The sequence below is a fragment of the Ovis canadensis genome, chromosome 22, assembly GCF_042477335.2.
Source record: "Ovis canadensis isolate MfBH-ARS-UI-01 breed Bighorn chromosome 22, ARS-UI_OviCan_v2, whole genome shotgun sequence".
Lineage (NCBI taxonomy): Eukaryota > Metazoa > Chordata > Mammalia > Artiodactyla > Bovidae > Ovis > Ovis canadensis.
This window is the reverse complement of record NC_091266.1, coordinates 29,170,354-29,182,938: the sequence shown is the minus strand read 5'-3', so window position 1 is coordinate 29,182,938 and position 12,585 is coordinate 29,170,354. Positions and strand designations below refer to the sequence as shown.

The window sequence follows — 12,585 nt, the reverse complement described above, 5'->3', positions numbered from 1 at the left end:
AGTATCTTTGTGTTCAACTTGCAGGGGGGCTAGCCCAGATTAAGATGATAGTAAATAGAAAGGAGATGAGGGAGGGGTGTGTGTGTGTGTAAATTGCTAATTGATTGGTTACATTAGAATTTTTTTAAAAAATATTAATTTATTTGGCTGGATTGGGTCTTAGCACAATGCACACAGGCTTCTCTCTAGTTCCGGCACTCAGGCTTCCTTGCCCTGTGGCATGTGGGATCTTAAGTTTCCCCAACAGAGATCATACACATGTCCCCTGCGCTGGAAGGCAAACTCCCCATCACTGCACCACTAGGGAAATCCCGGTTATACCAGGATCTTAAGTACCTTCTGTGTGCCTAACATACGAATGGCATTTTGTTGTTGTATAAAACACAACAGAGAGCCTGTACAAGAACAACAACAAAGTACTTATACTTGTTCTCATTTATACAGTCCTGTAAAGTAGGACATTATCATTTTTTAAAGATGATGTAGAACCTCAGAATTTAAATCCAAAGTCATATAGCCGGTAAGTGGCAAAAAGAGAATTTCAAGATTTCTGTCCAAGCTTACCTCACTAAAAAGTACTATCCCTTATCATGAAACAATCACTTAGGGTTTAGGGTAGTGGGAATTCTCTGGTGGTCCAGTGGTTAGAACTCTGCTTCCACTGCAGGAGGCCCAGATTCAATCCCTAGTTGGGGAACTAAGATCCCTGGAGCCATGTGGCACTACCAAAAACAAACAAACAAACAAACCCTTTAAAAGTGATTTTCAACCACAACAAACATCTGAAAAGCTTTTGAAAATACCCATGCTCAGGCCCTATTCTCCAGAAATCTGTGAACTAATTGGTCGTGGGTACAGTCAGGCATCTATCCATATGTTAAAATACTCCTCAGGTGATTCCAACAGGGGGCCAGGTTGCAAAATGATCTTTGAATATCATCTTAAAGAGATATGTCAAAAAGAGAAGATGAGGGAAGCCAGTATTACAGTCACCTGTTTCAGTATATGCAGCCAGAATTTCCAAGTTTCTGTTGAGACAACTGTAAATGTCTTGCTGGCACTCCTTGGGTTTTTTACTTTTATGGAAATCTCCAAAGCCAGATCAGCTTTTGGACACAAAAGTCAACTACATATAAGTGGAAAGCAGCAGGCCCTCAGAGGGGGTAAAAATTAATTACAAAATACCCAGCACCAAAATAGGGTCTTTGATTGGAATTGGCAGTGGCAGAAAATGGTCTCCTCTGGGCATATTTCAGTTGTCCTATGTAACTTGCCAGTATGGTAAATTATTAGACCACTACAGAACTGGTGAGAATGACAAAAAAGTTCATGCATTTGTTCATAAAAGTATTTACTGATGACTTGCTTTGTACAGGGGGTTGTAGAATTTGAAATAATGACTTCTGCCTTTCAGGAGCTTGTAAACTACTTATACAAAAAGGGAGTAGTCAATACAACTTGATCTGAATGCTCTCCTAGAACAAGGGTTGGATTAATCACTGGGTCACCCCAACTGAAAAAAAAGTCAGTACCATGATTTCTAGACGGGGGAGCCTGGTAGGCTACAGTCGAGGGGGTCGCAGAGTCGGACACGACTGAGCGACTTCACTTTCACTTTCCACTTTCATGCACTGGAGAAGGAAACGGCAACCCACTCGCGTTCTTGCCTGGAGAATCCCAAGGATGGGGGAGCCTGGTGGGCTGCCGTCTATGGGGTCGCACAGTCATACACGACTGAAGCGACTTAGCAGCAGCAGCAGCAGACGTCCCAAAATTCTAAGCTCCAAAGGAAATGTCTGTCACTTTGAAAGAAGAGGTACTCTTGAGTGATTTGTGTTCTGGGTGTGATCCAAGCATAATTTCATTGGGTATAATTTCATTTAAGGGAGCCTCTTCATTTAACACTTTCCAGTTGGATTTGTTCTCAGTATAGAGCTATATCACACGCTGAAGTGGGTAGCGAGTGGTCTACTGAGAGTCGTAGGCAACGAAAACATACATTACCCAATAGCATTGGCGTTGCCAGGAAGTTATGTCCTTAGTGGAAAATGCGGAGTAAGGGTCTCCAGAAACTCGTGGTAGAACCCAGAGACTAGAATTTCAACAGCAGAGGGCTCTGCAGCCGATTTCACATAAAGTTTTACCGACCGGACCCCCCCCTCCCCACCCCCCGCCCCCAGGAACTTGCCGCATGACAAGATGAAACTTTCTCAGGGAACTTAACGCATGGTAAAATACACGAAATGTTCAGGGTTGGATTTATGTGTTTCCCATAACCTCTACTCTGGTCTGACCGTTAAAGTCCCTTGCGGATACTCTTGGTCTTATAGTTTGGGGTTGGGGATGCGGAGGAAGAATGAAGTTTGCCCATGAAGCTTTCCAAACGAATGCTTATTTTTCCTCGGCTTTTGGAAAGAGTTAAAATTGGAGGAGGATCATTCCTCAGAAAATTAGTTTGGCTCTTCTTGCCAGTGACATCTCGGACAAACACGTTACAACACAGTTTGGGGGGAGGGGAGGAGAAGAGTGAGAAAAAGAAACTAATTCTCTGGGTTCATAGAAGCCCCTCTCACTTCGCAAAGGCGTTCCGACGAAGCTAGACGCCACTCCTTAACTAAGTTTCGCTTTAAGTCTACGCATCCAGGCCGCCCGCTCCGTCCTCCCGCAAGTACTGACTCCAAACTTTCGGCCCCTCGCCCGGCCCCCAGGCCGTAGAACTCCTCCCGGCATGCTGGGCTCCGCTCCGAAGAGCCCCGAGGCCGGGCGCGGCAGGGCCGGAACGAGGATCAGCTGCTCGCGTCCTCCCCAAAGGCTGCCCGTACCTGTCCAGCATCTGCTGTAGGGCTTGGTCCGGCATCTTCGGCGGAGCCGGCGCACTCGCCTCTCCGGTGAGCCCGGTCAGGGCCGGGCCCAGGACAATAGCACTGAGAGGCGGCGGAGTAGGCCTCAGTCCGGCGGCAGCCGCGAACCCGCCACCCAGCCTCCCGGGGCGGCTCCGCGAGCCCGGCGGTGGCGGTGCGCGGCCCGCGGGCGTCCGGAGGAGGCAGTGGGGAGCGAGGAGGAGGAGCCTAGGGCGGGGAGACGGCAATCGCGGCCGGGGTTCCTGCCCGTCGGCCCGGGGTTCCGGTCCATGGACCGCGGGCGCCGAGTTGCTGCCGGCGGAGGAGCTACCTCTGTGAGGTAAGAGTCACCGCCTCCGTGCGCGCTGGGGTCACGACGCAAGGCGGCCCAGAGCAGCCTGGGAGATGTAGTCCTCGGACCGTCCCCGCTAGAGGCTGCACAGCCCGCCCGGACCACCGCCGCCGCGCCCGCCGCCGCCCGGCCGGCGCCCTCCCGTTTCCTTCCTCCAGGGGGAAAAATGTCCTGCGGGCCGCTTTCCAGGAAGCAGCAGGATGTGCCGCTCCACTGTCAGTAGCATCAAGGTCAGCTCTCCCTGCCTGTTTTCTCTCAGCTCTGGTGCTCAGGTGGGACCGAGCCAGGTGAGGGGTGGGATCTAAAGGGCCATTTCTCGGCAGGGTCTCCAGTCCCGGCCGCGGCGTCGGGGTGGGCCGTGGAGGGGGTGGGGGTGGCAGAAAGCGTCTTCGGAAGCCCTCAGCGCTGGGGCCAGCCTCTGCGGCGTCTGAGCCCATTTTGGGGAGTTACACAACCCCTGCAAGGGGTCGGATGCTCTAGTGCGTGAGGTTATTCCTGAGGGGTCGGAAGGGCAGGGGCTGCCTTGACCAGAAGGTTCCCACCCGAACCTCTGTGTATGTTTCTCAGGGCGGGGGGAGAGGGGTGGGGTGTGTGTGTGTGTGTGTGTGCGTGCGTGTGTGTGTGTGTGCGCGTGCGTGTGTGTGCGTGCGTGCGTGTGTGTGTGTGTGTCGAGGGGAGATTATTCCCTCCCTCTCTAGGAACCTTCTAAAATGTGCCTGGGCTTTCAAGGGCTCGCCAATAGTCTCCAAATGGAACATGGTCGTGAATAAACAGCTCTTGCTTACTCAGCTGTGGGTTGTCAGGGGTGTTTGTTTCTCTGTCTGCTGCTGGTCAGTGTTAACCATTTCTAGTCGCCTTGACACCTCCAAGCAGGTGGATGTGTGTGGAGGAGAGATCAAAAGGAAAAAAATCATAAATCGCTCGTTGAAGTTATTCTCTGATGCTCTAGGGACAGCTTTGGCGGGAGGAAAAGAACTGTTGGCTAAAAGGAAGGAGTCTTTTGGACGACCTGTGGCGTTCTCTAGTGCTGTGATTGGTAGAACGTTTGGTAGTTTTCTCTTGATGATGCCTAATTTCTGCCGCAAGATGTTTGATTTTTCTTTACATTAAAATGTGTTTTTAAAGTTCTTTTAATTTTTACGCAGAATTTTGCAATCAGCTCTTAATTTCTTGCTTACAGTCTGCTTCCTGAATATATTTGAACTAGAGTGTACATCGCCAGGAAGAAAAATAAAAATAACATGTGACCAGAAGTTATTTGGCCTCTGATTTCTGAAAGATGCTTTTATGAAAGACTTTGAGAATTTACGTGACTAATTATAATTAATGCTTTACCCTTTTCTCATGAAATGAGAAGCAGGCCCATGACAGGGGAGGGAAATAAGTAATTTATTAAGGCATTTGAGATTTTAAATTCCTATTTATTACTACTCCTACTGGGTAAGTCTTCTCTTACTGTGTGTTTATCTGTTAAAGCAATTGTCAGCCAGAAGGAGATGGATACATACATTCTGCTCGAAAAACAATTTTATTCTAGCATATTGATTGCATAGGTTAGAGCAGACTCCATTTAATTTTATGACTTACATTAAAAGGAATTTTCACCTCATCTTAGAATTTCTGTTTGAACTTCAAACTGGAAAGTAATGTGGTACAGTTCCATTGCTAGCAAAGTGGTGTGCAGATTATCCTTCTTTTTTTTAAAAAAAAATTATATTAGCATTTTCATGAAAATTCTGCTTCCTGGCTGTGTCAAAAATCCTTTGAAATAGGGAAAAACTTTGTTATTCACCTTAAGACTGGTTAGGGAAAAATGAAGCAATTAGCACCTGACCTAGTAATCCCACTCCTTGGTATCTACCCAAGAGGAATAAAGATATATATCTACACCAAGACTTGTATGCCAACATTCATAGCAGCATTATTCCTCATAGCCAAAAAGTGGAAACAACCCAAGTATCCATCAACTGATGAATGGATAAACCAGTAAATCTGCCTGCAATGCAGGAGACACAGTTTTGATACCTGAGTCCGGACGATCCCCTGGAGAAGGAAATGGCAACCTATTTCATTATTCTTGCCAGGAGAATCCCATGGACAGAGGAACCTGGGGGGAGCTACAATCTGTAGGGTTTTAAACAGTCGGACGTGACTGAAGTGACTGAGCATGTACACATGCACGCCCAAAATGTTATTAGCTGACAACAAGGAATGAAGTTCTAATGCATGTGACAATATGGATAAATCTTGAAAACATGTTAAGTGAAAGGAGCTAGTCGCAAAACACCACATATTGTATGATTCCATTTATATTAAATGTTAAGAATAAATTCACAGAGACAAAGTAGATTAGTAGTTGCCAAAAGCTGGAGGGGCTGGAGAGAAATGGAGAGAGATTGCTAAAGGGCATGATGTTTTTTGGGGGGCTGATGAAAATGTTCCAGGGTTAGAGTGGTGATGACTACACAGCTTTGTAAATTATATTGCAAAAATAATATAAAACAAATTTAGATTCTGGTGATGGTGACACAAATCTGTAAACAGACTGAAAAAATTTAATATGAGTTAATTTTAGAGTATGTAAATTGTTGTTGTTTAGTTGCTAAGTTGTGTCCAACTCTTTTACAGTCCCATGGACTATGGCCCACCAGGCTCTTCTGTCCTTGGAATTTTCCAGGCAAGAATACTGGGTGGGGGGGTTGCCATTTCCTACTCCAGGGTATCTTCCCATCGCAGGGATCAAACCTCCGTCTCTTGGGTCTTGTGCATCTCCTGCATTGGCAGGCAGATTCTTTACCACTAGCCCCACTGTTTGTCAACTTTATTTTCCTTGGCTTTAGGATTTTCAAATTAGAATAACTGGAATCATAATTTATTCTGATTTTGAAGTAAAAAGTTCTTAATTGCTTAGATCTCAGTTTGACCCCCTCCAAATAAGAAGCTGAAATGCACTTACCTATTTTACATAGAGTTAAAGATTTATGGTAAGTGATATTTAACCAAGAGATTAATAGTATGACCACAAAAATATTTTCCTCAATGTTATGTTTTAAAATAGAAATTAATCTACTGAAAATATTTAAAGATTCTCCCAACCTTGGAGGATTAGGATCGATAATGTAGAGTTATCCTAAAGAGTTATGAAATGTATTAATAATTTTATAATAGATTTAGAAATACCTGAGTATAGAACTATAGGAAATTTGAAGTAGTATATTACTTTAATGTTCTCCCCTGACACTTGTTTTGAACTGTCTGCCAAAGGACCCTAGAGATATTCCAAAGAAATAATATAAAATATCCAGGTGTCCTCCAAGGAGAATTGTCAATTGCTAAATTTGCTGATAAACTGCTGGTTGAGTCCGCATGGCAGGTTACAAAATATTCTTCATTAATTTATTTAGCAGACATTTACAGAGTATTTATGATGTGCTTGGATACTCTAGTCACAAATTAACCAATGACTGCCCTTTAAGAACGAAGGAAAGCTATGACAACCTAGACAGCGTGTTGAAAATCAGAGACATTACTTTGCTGACAGAGGTCCATATAGTCAAGGCTGTGGTCTTCCAAGTGGTCATGTGCAGTTGTGAGAGCTGGACTGTAAAGAAGGCAAAGCACCAAAGAGTTGATGCCTTCAAACTGTGGTGCTAGAGAAGACTTCTGAGAGTCCCTTGGACAACAAGGAGACCAAACCAGTCAATCTTATGGGAAGTCAACCCTGAATACTCATTGGAAGGACTGACGCTGAGGCTGAGGCTCCAGGATTTTGGCTACCTGATGCAAAGAGCCCACTTATTGGGAAAGACCCTGGTGCTGGGAAAGATTGAGGGCAGAAGGAAAAGAGGGCATCAGAGAATGAGAAGGCCTGATGTCACCATTGATGCAATGGACGTGAATTTGGGCAAACTTCAGGAGATGGTAAGGGACAGGGAGGCCTGGTGTGCTTCAGTCCATGGGGTCACACAGAGTCGAACACGACTAGGTGACTGAACAACAACAGAGAACATACAGACTACCTAACGATACTTATATTTAAAAAAGTAACCAGACCACTTACATGTGAGATACTGCATGAGGATATATGGCAGTGTGTGATGAAGTGCCAAGTGAGTGGCCTAGAAATACAAAGTGAGGTAACAGTTTAGAAGAGACTGTTGTGGGTTGGTGAGTTAGAGAACTTTGTGAAACAAGGGAAATTTAGGCTCTACCTTGTAGCAATAGGAGGAATTAGGTAGGTAAAGAGGTGGAAAAGGATTTTGGGTTTAGATAAGGATGAAAACATGTGGAGAGAAATTAACCTCTGTAAATGGCACAGTACCTCTCTGTTGGGCAAGAGTGAAAAATATGGTTGGTTGGTTAAGTACGGAATAGTTAAAAGGCCTTGAAGCCATTAATTCTTTTGACAAGTGTTTACTGAACAAGCAATATTTATGTGACAGGCTAAGCCAGGCACTGAAGATACTACTGGACCAAGACATAGCAACCCACTCCAGTATTCTTGCCTGATCCCCTGGACAGAGGAGCCTGGCGGACTATAGTTGCTGGGGTCACAAAGAGTCAGACACGACTTAGCAACTAAACAACAACAACTAAGCCAGGCACTGGAGGTACAATACTGAGAAAAACAAGCACAGTTCCTGTCTTTGTAGAGTTTACTCTTTATCGAGGGCAAGAGAGATAACCATATAAAGACAGTTTTTAGTTTGCATATGTTACATGATGTTATTAGAGATGATAGCTAGGATTTTGACCTAAACAGGGCAATCAGAAAATTTTTTCTCAAAGTGCCCATCATGCTAAAGCCTGAGGAAGAGCAAGAGTTAATCGGACAAAGGGAGGAGGGAAGAGCATCCCAAACGGAAGAACAGCTTGTGCAAATACCCTGAGAAGGAAGAGTCTTGTGATAAAGAATAGAAATGGAAACAAAAAGGGGGCTTGGGGCAAAATGGGACCAGAAAGGTCAGTCAAGTGACAGACTCTGAAGAGCTTTATAAGCCAATTTAAGGAATTTTGCCTTTATCCTAGAAGCCTCCGGGAAGAGGAGTTTAGACATTCTGTAGGAAATGGAGAGTTAACTTGTAGTGGTTCCCAAACCTGCTGTGAGTCAGAGAATTTACCCTGGAAATTCTGACGCGTTTGCCTTGTAGTTGTCCCCCTAAGTGATTACTAGACCAGTGATGTCTCTGCAGAAATACCATAGTGGTTGAGAGCCTCAGCTCAAACCTACATTTGAATCTTAGCATTGCCACTCGGGGGCTCAGCAGTTTTGGGTGGGTTGCTGAATAAGCCACAGTTTCCTCATCTTCAGGAGAATTACAGTAACTACCTCACTGGGTTATGGGGAGGATTAAATGAGAAAATCCATTTAAATTGTTCAGGACAATGCTGGGCACATAGTTAAGAACTCCACTGACATTAGCTTTTAATTATTACTAAAAATTCTCAAGTCAAGGTAACAGTGATTTAGGGGGATTAATTTTGCAGTGGTATGCAGAGTGGGTTGGGAACAAAGGCAAGTTAGGACTGGCCTAGATTTCAGTAACTTAGCCATGGTCTGTAACTATTTCAGAAGTTTGCTTTAACACAGCTATAAGTTCTTGAAGAGCCTTATATAGGCTAAGTAGTTTTCAAATAGATAATGTTCCTGGGCATCTTAAAGGACTTGTATAGGGACACCTTGATCTCCAGAATATATTTTACTGAGCATCTATAGGATTTGTTTGAATTGACCTTTTCTTAATTCTGGACAGAGGCTTCACTGACCACTTAGGACAGTCTAAAACCTTTATATCTTCATTTGCTATGCAGAGAATAGAATTTTAACATCTTATATCAACTCTAGCGAAAAAGATATTTACAAAAGGTGATTGATTTTTCAAAAAAATCATCATCCATTAATTAGTCTTTTCTTCCTCCTTGTAAATACTGTGGAAGAACCATTACTCTTCATTGTCCTTGCTTATACTCCTCTCTCCGGGTCACGTGTCCCTTGGATAAGTCAGTGGTGTGTCAAGAGTAGGTAAAAATCACAGGATGACACACCACATCTTCTTTCTTGTATCTTGTTCCAGGAGAATCAATTTTATGAGCAAATATATATATATATAAAGAATTATATTCTTTTTTAAAATAAACATGGATGTCATAGAGCAGCAGTTCTGCTGATAGTTGTCTTAGAGAAAAACACGTTACGTGATTGAGCTGCAAGGTGAACCAGCCATTCATTTTTTACCTGAACGACTAACAATAAACATTTTAAACTTTTGTGCTGTTAAGAAAATGAAAAGCCTTTCATTCACTTAAGAATGGGTAAAAAGATTTTGGAAATCATATATCTGAAAAATGACTTATATCTAGAACATACAGAGATTTCTTGTAACTCAACAATAGAAAGGCAAATAACTCAATTAGAAAATGGACAAAGGATCTGAGTAGATATTTCTTCAAGATATACAAATGACCAGTAAGCACCTGAAGGAGATGCTCACCAACATTGGTCATTAGGGAAATGGAAATCAAAACCACAATGAAATACTACATCACTCTCCCTAGGATGGCTATAATAAAAAAGATGAATAATAAATGATTAGTGGTAAGTGTTGGTGAGAAGTAAGGAAAGAAACTCTAGTATACTGCTGATTGGAAGGTAAAATGGTATAGCCATGTTGGAAAACAGTCTGGGATTTCCTCAAAAAGTTAAACATAGTGTTTCCATTTAACCTCGCAGTTCTACCCCCAGGTATATGCCTAAGAGAAATGAAAACCTATGTCAACACTAAAACTTGCACACAAATGCTCATAGCAGCATTATTCATCATAGCCACAAAGTGTAGCAACCTAAATGCTTATCATTTATGGATAGGGAAAATGTGTCCATACAGTGGAATATTATTCAACAGTAAGGGATGAATTACTGTTACATGCTATAGCATGGACAAACCTGGAAAATACTGTGCTAAGTGAAATAAGCCAGTCCAAAAGAAAACATATTCTATGATCCCATTTATATGAAGTGTTCAGAATAGGTAAGTCTGTAGAGGCAGAAAGTAGATTAAATGGTTGCTGACAGTCGAGGGAGCTGGAGTTTTGAGGAGTGACAACTAAAGTGTGCAGGGATTTATACCTATTTTTGAGGTGATGAAGCTATTCTAAAATTGATTGTAATGATGATTGCACAACTCTGTGAATACACACTTTAACTGAGTGAATTATTTGGTGTTTGACTTGTATCTCCCTAAAGCTGTTGTTTAACGTTGTTGTTGTTCAGTTACCAAGTCGTATCTGACTCTTTGTGACCCCATGGGCTGCAGCACGCCAGGCTTCCCTGTCCTTCACTATCTCCCTTGAGGTTGCTCAGATTCATGTCTGTTGAGTCAATGATGTCATCTAACCATCTCATCCTCTGTCACCTCCTTCTCTTGCCCTCAATCTTTCCTAGCATCAGGGTCTTCTCAAATGAGTCAGCTCTTCGCATCAGGTGGCCAAAGTATTGGAGCTTCAGCTTCAACATCAGTCCTTCCAATAAATATTCAGGCTTGATACCCTTTAGGATTGACTGGTTTGATTTCCTTGCAGTCCAGGGGACTCCCAAGAGTCTTCTCCAACACTACAGTTTGAAAGCATTAATTCTTTGGTGCTAGCCTTCTTTGTGGTCCAACTCTCATATCCATACATGACTACTAGAAAAACCATAGCTTTAACCATATGGACCTTTGTTGGTAAGGTGATGTCTCTGCTTTTTAATGCACTACCTAGATTTGTCATAGCTTTTCTTCCAGGAGCAAACATCTTTAATTTCACGGCTTTAACTTCAATCACCATCTGCAGTGATTTCGGAGCCCAAGAAATAAAATCTGTCACTGTTTCCACTTTTTCCTCATGTATTTGCCATGAAGTGATGGGACCAGATGCCATGATCTTCATTTTTTGAATGTTGCATTTCAAACCAGTTTTATCCCTCTCCTCTTTCACTTTCATCAAGAGGCTCTTCAGTTCCTCTTCGCTTTCTGCCATAAGGGTGGTGTTATCTGCATATCTGAGGTTACTGATACTTCTCCCAGTAATCTTGATTCCAGCTTGTGCTCCATCCAGCCTGGCATTTCACCTGATGTGCTTTACATTGAAGTTAAATAATCAGGGTGACAATATGCAGCCCTGATGCACTCCTTTCCCAATTTGGAACCAGTCTGTTGTTCCATGTTCATTTGGAACATTGTTCCAACATTCTAACTGTTGCTTCCTGACCTACATACAGCTTTCTCAGGAGGCAGGTAAAGTGGTCAAATTTAAGAATTTTCCTTAAGAATTTTTAAGAATTTCAAGATTCTTTAAGAATGTCTTTAAGACTTTGCTACATTCTGTTGTGATCCACATAGTCAAAGACTTTAGTGTAGTCAATGAAGCAGAAGAAGGTTTTTTGTTTTTTTTTTTTTTTAAATTTCCTTGCTTTTTCTATGGTCTGGTGTCCGGTGGATGTTAGCCATTTGATCTCTGGTTTCTCGGCCTTTTCTAAATCCAGCTTGTACATCTGGAAGTTCTTGGTTCATGTACCGCTGAAGCCTAGTTTGAAGCATCTTGAGAATAATCTTACTGGCATGTGAAATGAGTGCAATTGTGTGGTAATTTGAACATTTTTTGGCATTGCCTTTCTTTGGGATTGGAATGAAAACAAACCTTTTCCAGTCCTGCGGCCATGGCTGTTTTCCAGATTTGCTGGCATATTGAGTGCAGCACTTTAACAGCATTATCTTTTAGGATTTGAAATGGTTCACCTGAATTCCACCACCTCCGCTAGTTTTGTTCATAGTGATGCTTCCTAAGGCCCACTTAACTTCACAGGAACATGCCCTTTCGTTCCTCCACATAGCTGGAGGATGTGCCTGGCACCTTGTTTGTCTCACTGCTGGTCCTCTTGAGTGTGTAAACCTTCACTGGATGCTGGGTGTTGATCAATGTACCGCCCAGGGGCCTGGACAAAGGCCCTGTTGGAGTTGCTGACAAGGGGGGTCTGGGGAAGGCTGGAGCCAGTCGATATTGGAGGATGCCCAGGAGTGGAGAGCTCCCTGGTCTCACCTGGCTGCCCTGGGCCCTATCCGCCGCCCAGATGGATTACGATGGGCCACACTGCTCAGTGTGCAGCCACCAGGCTGTTAACATAACAGGTGAACACTCTAAAATCCACTGTTAGTTGACTGATTTAATAACTTAGGACCTATCAATAGAACATAATATTATATAGCTGAGCTATTTCTATGTAGGCCATAATGAAAAGTTGGCAGAGATATAGTATTCAGCAGTTAGGACTTTTTTGTTCCACAGAAATCACCTCTAGCTAATTCAGTCCCCCTTGGGGACATTTGTTAATGTCTGGAGACTTTTTTGATAGTTACA

General features: G+C 43.2%; 2 protein-coding genes across 3 annotated transcripts in view; one reads left to right on the top strand and one right to left on the bottom strand.

Moving 5' to 3' along the window:
- Nucleotides 1–3,324, bottom strand: part of MARCHF5 (membrane associated ring-CH-type finger 5) — a 54,481-nt gene extending 51,157 nt beyond the window's left edge. The window contains exon 1 of the mRNA XM_069567520.1: nt 2,823–3,324. Coding sequence (XP_069423621.1) covers nt 2,823–2,857 — 35 coding nt within the window. The 5' untranslated portion in view covers nt 2,858–3,324. The remainder of the gene's footprint in view (nt 1–2,822) is intronic.
- The window catches only part of CPEB3 (cytoplasmic polyadenylation element binding protein 3), a 199,827-nt gene continuing 190,477 nt past the window's right edge, over nt 3,236–12,585 (top strand). For both annotated transcript variants that reach the window (XM_069567519.1, XM_069567516.1), the window contains exon 1: nt 3,236–3,422. The gene's annotated coding sequence lies outside the window, so the exon portion shown is untranslated. The remainder of the gene's footprint in view (nt 3,423–12,585) is intronic.